General features: G+C 47.0%; 1 protein-coding gene across 2 annotated transcripts; it reads right to left on the bottom strand.

The window, feature by feature from the left end:
• Positions 1–619: 619 nt before the first annotated feature.
• ZBTB42 (zinc finger and BTB domain containing 42) lies at positions 620–3,767 on the bottom strand. 2 transcript variants are annotated; one of them, XM_084630801.1, is made up of 2 exons: positions 3,617–3,767; positions 620–2,112 (listed from the first exon to the last, which is right to left on the bottom strand). In XM_084630801.1, the coding sequence occupies exon 2, from the start codon at positions 2,096–2,098 to the stop codon at positions 668–670; it is 1,431 nt and encodes a 476-aa protein (XP_084486927.1). In that variant the 5' UTR covers positions 2,099–2,112; positions 3,617–3,767; the 3' UTR covers positions 620–667. The 2 variants fall into 2 exon arrangements, with proteins under 2 accessions (XP_084486927.1, XP_084486926.1); XM_084630800.1 differs by lacking the exon at positions 3,617–3,767 and adding an exon at positions 2,687–2,907.
• Between the last annotated feature and the right edge of the window lie 4,151 nt (positions 3,768–7,918).

Below are 7,918 nucleotides of genomic sequence, written 5' to 3'. Positions count from 1 at the left end.
CCTTCTGAGTATGCCAAGTCTGTATGCAAGACTTTTAATTCTGATTTTAGGATTGACTCCAAAACTACTCTGATACAGTAGTAAGAATCAAAAGCCAAACTGTACCAGATATGTAAGTACAAGTCAAGGAATTCTCAAACCTCTTTAAAAAAACTGGGCCAATTTAAGCCTACTTCTTGAAAAGGCTGTAGGTCTCATCTTGAGACACATGGAGTTAAGTGAGCAGATTCCCGCATCCACATCAAAAGAAGAAGCTATAGTTCAACTCTTAGGTTATCATGAAATACACAGATAGCATTTAGGGGACTTAAGTAAATCTTGGAGTATTTCTCTGATTCTGTTATCAATCTTTTTTTAAACGGGGGGGGGGGGGAGCGAACACAAAGCAAGTACTTCCAGCATGAAAAATCAAAGCCAAATCATTGAATCTTAAATCATTTTCACTCTACTAACTTGGAAATAATGTAACATGGGTGCGCAACAGACAAGGGGGGGGAACAGGGGGAAAAAAGGCGGCCGTGGCGAAAAGGCCACTGAAGTGTACACTTAGCATCTTTCAACATTGTTAACTGATGTGAAGATCAGTAAAAAAAGAAAATCACATGCTGCCTTAAAAAAAAAAAACCCACACATTAGTAACATCCATTAAAAAAAAAAAAAGCTTGTCTCAAACCACCAAGGACTTTACGAGGCCACAATGAAATTTACGGATGTGTCTGTATAAGTCACCGGATTGCGTAAATCGTCTTTCACACCATTTGCAACCATGGGGTTTCTCTCTGGTATGCACTACTGCGTGACGGCTGAGATTGTGGGAATACTGGAAGCTCTTTCCACACTGGGCACAGGTATAAGGCTTTTCGCCCGAGTGAGTCCTTTCATGTCTCTTTAAGGTGTACATGCAAGAAAAAGTCTTCCCACAAAGCGTACAGGTGGGCACCGAACCATCAGGAGACAACCTGGTCCTTGAGCCATCTTTATCTCTGAAGTGAGAGCTCAGGTGCAGCTGCAGGACGTGGGGGCTTGGAAAAACTTTGCTACAAAGGGGGCAAATGCAGATATGCCCAGGAGGCACAAGTACACCAGAGGAGGAGATATCTGATGAATCCATGTCATCTTCACTCTCATCTCTATCTTGATCTATATCATCTTCTCTTGCGTGAGAACTGCAGTTTCCTGTGAACATGTGTCCTAACCCTGTCACTAGGCTTTTGGCTGAATTCCCAAAATGCTGACTCTCTGGACTCCTTGCTTCACTGTCCTCCTGATCTGACAGCAAGTCTTGTTCATCTTTAACAAGTGGCTCAGTACCCTGCTGCTGGCTGTCGGAAGCCAGCTGTCCAAAGACGTAGGAGGGGTGTAAGGAATCTCTCCCAGACACAGGCTTGAAAGACAAATCCAGAGCACAGTCCACATCACTTGAAGCCGGGGTATGGTTAACAGACCTTTGGGACAAAGATCCTGCAGAACTATTGACATTAGCTTTTGTTTTTCCAGCTGCTATGGTACACGATTCTGCCTCTGCAGACACAGAGCTGACACATATAAGATCAGAGCACCAGCCAGGGTGACCACTGACCCTATCTTTATTCGTTGCTCTATCATATTCTGTGACACTGAATTTTTGTTTGTGTCCCGGGTCGAACTCATGTACCAGGGGCACTCCCGTGTCTAAAAAATGCTCATCTTTTTCCAAATTAGCCACATCATCATTCATCTTTTCTTCCAAACACAATTCTTTATCTTTCAACTTGCCCTTGCAGACTTTCACAATGTCATACATGTGAAGGTAGCTCGCTGCAGCGAGCACATCTTCAACTGGAAGACTGTTAAACTCCAGCTTTCCTTCATACATGAATTCAAGCAGCAGACTGAAGGCTGGGGCTGTGACAATGTCACTGTTCAGATGCACAATATCCCTTTTGTCTAACTGGTCCCTGTAGAAAAGATGGAAGTACATGCTGCAAGAAGCAAGAACAGCTCTGTGGGCTCTGAACTGAGCTTCTCCAACTAAAACAGTACAGTCACACAGGAAGCCCTGGTGACGCTGCTGACTCAGACACTGCAGCAACTGGCGGCTATGGTCTGGAAACTCCATTCTTCCTTCATAACCTGTTCAAAACAGGAAAAACTTGAATGCTACTATAAACTAAAGCCTCCCAGCAGCTGTAACAAACAGACTGGCTTTTGGGTAATACAAGCCAAAGAAACAGCCTTGGAGATAACGTTTACTGTTCGTTGTCTAGAATAGTTTTATTTAAAACAAAGAAAGCCAACATGCTTCTCATCCTTCACCACCTGCTCCGAACAGGAAAAACTTGATTGCAAGTAAACAAAAGCTTCTAAAGAAGCAGCACCTCCAACCTTTGTCTCTTTCACTAACAAACTGGGGGCGGGACGGGGGGTGGGGGGGAGGGAGAACCCAGCAGTTTATGCATTCCTGGAAATGTCTAACTCCGGACATCAGTTTTGTTCTTTTAATGAAACAACCACATCAATCCAATCCCACACTTAACTTTATGCGCAATCATTCGACATTAAATAATAGATCACTCATTCATTGCTTGGGCTAGTAAAGGAACTTGAACGCTTCACGTATTTGGGGGGTGGGAGGAGAAAGGTCCTACGACTGAAGCCCGCACACACAAAGTTTACTGCCCTGAAAGTTATTAAAAGCCAAACCAACCATTCCAGAGAGATGCGGTGAGGCTACAAGTCCAACTACCTGCGGCAACAGCTCCAAGCAGGGAGATCCAACCAGGGGGCTCACCTTACCCGGCTGCCACGCAGGGATTGAGGGGTGCATGGGAAAAAACGCCCCTCCTGGAGGCGCCCGAGTTTGCGGTGGGAGAGGGCACCCCGGGCGAAGGCGGCGATGGTGCGGCTCGGCAGTAGAGGAAGGCTCGCAGGCGGGTGAGTGCGTGTGCGAGAGAGGAGAGTATGCGAGTGAGGGAGGGAGTGCTCGGTTTGCTAATTACACTGCAAGCTGGAGAGTCAGCTGCTCTGACTTCACTGCGATGGAAATGCTACCTCCAGCTGTGCTCCTTTTAATGCCATATGTTACTCCAAATCTAGCTACCAGCCAACCACAGCTTGCTGCCTTTTAAAGTTCCAGCAACCCCATTTATAGCCATCTATTAAATCCCATAAACTTAAACCGAGTCCTCCCCTGGCTCTGCCTCTCCCCTCCCCCAAAGAATAATACTGGGAAAGTTGCTTAATAACAATCCCACCGCTGCTGCGGCAGCCGCGCAGAGGGACGAGGGAGCCCGTTTGACCTTTGCTGGGAGAAGTTCCCAGCGCCCGCGCTGCTCGCAAACTTTCCCGGGGAGGGGAGGCTCCGAGTTGCCCTCGGGCTCGTTTCGCTGGGTGGCTCATTGCGGCTCCCCGCAACAACCCCCCCCCCCAACTTTATGGGACTACTGCCGGGACTTTCCCTTTGTGGGCAGACTCGGGGGGGTGGGGTGTTGGGGGAGGGGGGTCAAATGCACTAGGGAGGACAGAGCCAGCCCCCACAAGGGGCTGGGGGGGGGAGGGCAGGTGCCCCCAGGCGAGGGGGGGGGTGCAGCCCAGCTCGAGAAGGGGGTCAGGGAAGGCACCGCTACTGGCTACTTACCAGCCTGCCTCGCTGGCGGCTCAGCGTCCGGCCCCCGGGCCGCGGCCGCACGTGCGAGGCTGCCCAGCCGCCCCAGATGTGGCTGGCGGCGCCGGGGACCGCGCAGCCGGAGGCGGACAGGAGCCCGGGGCTCTGTTTCTGGCAGCCTAGCAGCGCTCTTGTGTTGTGAAGCAGGTTGTTAGCCAGCCGCTCTCGCGATACTTTCCCTGCGAGCGAGCGAGGGGTGTGGGTGTGTGTGTGTGTCTCTCTCTCCCCCTGCCTGTCTAGTGCACACAATAGCCCCAGCCGCGCTCGCGGCTCCGGCCCCTGACGCTGCCAGCCCCCAGGCGGCGGCGGCGGCGGCGGCGGCGCTGCTGCCCCCAGTCCCCGGCCTGCCCGCATCCCGCCCGGGGCGGCAGCTGCCCCGCTGCTTCGGGCGTGTGCCGCGAGACCGCCCGCTCGCTGTCCCACGCTGCTGCAGTGGCCGGGCTCGGCGGGGGGAGGAGAAGGTGCTGCGGGGCGCTCCCCGGCCTGGCACGCCGCGCCAGCTCCCGGCCAGGCGGTGCTGGTGGAGAGGGGGAGGGAGAAATCATCGCTGGCAGGGAAATGTGCTCTCATCCTGGCTGGAAAGTGTCTTCCCCTCGCCCCGCACCCCGGCAGCAGGACGCCAACCGGAGCTTGTTTAACTGCAACCCAACGTGCCGCAAGCCCAGGAGGCAGCGAGCCGAAAGTCACTTTCCCCGGGTGGCGTTTGCCAACGAACGATCGATCGATCGATCCCCCGGAGCAGGGAGTAGGGGGGATTCCTCCCGCCCCCGCCCCGTCCTGGGGACTGGTCATCGCTTCGCTGCGAAACTACCCCTGCTTTCCAACCACAGCAAAGCAGGGACTTCGCCCGAGGCTTTATATTACACAACGAATGTGGACACTCTGCTGATTTTTAAGCAGAATGTTTTGCCATTACAGTCACTCGCACCGGGCTCAAGCAGTGAGCCCCCAACTTTCAGGTCTTGGGCTGGGAACTTTTTGTTTGCCGAGTGGCGTAGCTATCAGTGTGAAACGCAGCGGGCTTGTATCTGTACATTCCTGCCGTATCCTGTCTAGATGATCGCAGGGGATGCTTTTGGCACGGTTAAATCGTGCCTGCTGGTAAAGAACTAACAGCACAAATCTGTAATCCGTGACATGTGGCTAGGATTGGATCAGGTGACTGTCATAAAATGGGGCTAATTTAGACATAAATTACAAGTATATTTTAGAATAATTATGCTGCAAACCTGAGATCATTCCCCTGCAGTGTATTTTGACCTAGACCGCTTTGATTGCAAGTAAATAAAGAGTCATTTAAGAGGCTTTCACAAAGTTTGGTCTGTGTCTGAAAGCAGGAAGATTATGGCGCATGCCTTCCCTGCACGCTGTAGGGTTAAAGAAGCAATCCCTTCAAAAGATTAGAAATTTATATTTTAAAAAATCGAATTGAGCAGCAAGTTTTTATTACGCATTATCACTTTCCCCAGGCGGTGCTAATTGCTCATTGCCTCATTCCTGCTTTCAGTATGGGATTGACTGAAACATGACACTTGGAAAGGTGGCATGCTTTCCTGGATTTATCTTTAGTTGTGTGTCAGCTGATAAATACCAGATGCCTACGGATTTTCAAGATGACCTTTTAGATAGTTAATTTGAATTTTAAATTTTAATTAGCTGTAATCCCATCAAACGTAAACTCCTTTGTACTAAAAAGTGTAGAAATTCATTGGCCATTTTACCGGTTTTCTGTTCAGTGTGGTAGGTAACACCAGCTAGTCCCACCAAAGGAACCTAGGGTGAAATCGTGGCCTCTTCCAAACCAATGGCAAAACTCCCAGTGACTTCAGGGAAGCCAGGATGTCATCCCTACTGCCTGATCCTACACCATTGAAAGTTGGGCCCCTAGGGAATGAATAACAATACAAGTGACTTTCATTGTCCTGCATTTGTGTGGATTGTGAACATATGTAACATTTGAGGCATGTCAGAGTGAAGATGGTCTCATAAATTAAAGACCTGGACTGGGACCCAGTTTTAAAAATGTTGAATTTAAAAAAATAATAAATTTGCATGAGGTAATATCTTTTATTGGACCAACTTCTGTTGGTGAGAGAGACAAGCTTTTACACAGAGCTTTTCTTCCGCTCTGTGTAAGCTCAAAAGCTCGTCTCTCTCACCAACAGATGTTGGTCCAATAAAAGCTATTACCTCACCCACCAACATGGCTACAACAACACTGCATACAAATTCTGAATGACATTTTTTGCAAAAAAGTAATCCTGTTTTTCAAGCTGTCATATTCAAGATACCTGGGCTCACTTCCTAGCTCTGCCACAGAATTTCTGTGTGACCTGGGGTAGGTCATTAATCTGTCTGTGCCTCAGTTTCAAATCTGTAAAATGGGGATAACACAGTCTGTCTCCCACCCATTGTCCGTCTTGTCTAGATTGTAAAATGGCCTGGGGCAGGGACTATCATTTACTGTGTGTATGTTACACTATCTAGAGCAATGGGGCCCCTAGGTACTATCATAAAATATTATTATAATTAATGTGTTTGGTTACTCTCAGTTTAATTCAGATTTCTGTCCTTTTATTTCCAGGCTCTTTGTTCACAGAAGTATCACCTTTGACTGTATCACCTTTGACTCATATCACCTTTGACTCGTTGTTGCTCTCAGAGATCAAACTTCACCATGGCTGGTTAATTTTAAAGACCTTTCTATGGCATTGATTACCAAAGTATCTGAGTTCCTCATGAAAATTAATGACTGTATCTGCATAGTGTCCTTTTCACATAGAGGTAGTATTATTATCTCCATCTTACAAATAGGGAAACTGAGGCACAGAGTGGTATAGGTTCTGATTCCACAAAGCCCTTAAGCTTAAATCCATCCCTATGCAGCAAAGCCCTTAAGCTTAAGTGATTTGGCCATTATCACACTGGAACAGAACAGGGAATATAACCTTGATCTTCTCACTGTCCTGGAACTGTCCCTTCAACGATGGTAACCTACATTACCCCACTGTAACAGCCAACAGTCCAGCCAACACCAGAAAATTATTCCTGTTTACCTCACAAATTGCAAGTGAAGTTTTCATAAGGCTTTTCTTTGTTGATGTCCGGACTGACACAGTCTCCATACGTTCGTGTGTTTGAAATGTTATGCAGTCTCTTGTATATATCTGAATTATGCTGCTTTGGGTAGGGACTTTTTCTTATGCGTGGAGTAAAGCACAGTGCAAATCCATGGCACTCTGTCAGTCATACTAGTGAACTGTTATCTCAGCATCTTCATCCTGAGTTTGTAATGTCACTAATACCATCTTTTAAAAATTTCATACCTGTTAGTGCCTCTGGCTTTTTTTTTTTTTTTGGAACAAAAACATTTTATTGAAATGAATGAGACTTTCTATTTTTCCAGTCTAGGATCTGATCCCACAATCTACACTTTGGCAGTATGGCTACAAGGAGAATTTTCTCTTAACAAGGTCTGCAAGTATCAGTCCCTTATTTTGCACCACCATATTTTTAATTGCCACTTCTCTTCTTTAAAAACAAGGGAAAAGAAAGAGAAAGAAAAAGAGAATCAAGCAGAAAAGGTTAGATTTAATTTCTGTTGGCTTCCTATCAGCTAGGAATAACTGTCTACAAATAACAGCACTTTATTTTTAGTAAAGTGATTATAATTCCACAGTAATTTTGGATTAGTTACTATCTTTGAAATGTAACTAAAATATGGCAGCAGTCAGTTTTTCTCCAGGAATAACATTTATCTATATTTAGTCACATCTAAACTTTTTATTTAAAAACAAGATGGGAATAGTGACACCTTACAAGAATAGCTAGCTGTGTATCTAACACCTTTATACTGATATAACTGTGTCCACACTAGGGGATTGTACCACTTTAACTATACCAATATAGTTTAAACAGTACAACTTTCTAGTGTAGACAAGATGTAAGTGGTGACCTTGGCAAGGGCAACAGGGACAAATGCCCTTGGCACCACATTTTGACAGGTTCTGCACTTCTGAAGACCCTCATGTAAACATGTGAATATCCAAGCAACCTGCTTTCACCTCCCTTGCAGGTCTCTGAGTCCCTCCCAGCCTGCAGAATGAAAATTCCCCTACTAATAAACTGAGTAGGAGGCTCCATTTTAAATTATTCCATGAGGAGGGAGCCAAGCAGGAGGTTGTGTCCCATCTAAACCACTGCTTCCACCGTTGCAAAGCTATTGGACCAGGGGTTCTTCAGCTGGGGTGTGTGAACAAGTTGTGACTATGCTGC

The sequence above is a fragment of the Lepidochelys olivacea genome (genome assembly GCF_965140295.1).
Source record: "Lepidochelys olivacea isolate rLepOli2 genome assembly, chromosome: 6".
Classification (NCBI taxonomy): Eukaryota; Metazoa; Chordata; order Testudines; family Cheloniidae; genus Lepidochelys; species Lepidochelys olivacea.
The sequence above is the reverse complement of the archived record's forward strand: the minus strand, read 5'-3'. Positions and strand labels throughout refer to the sequence as shown.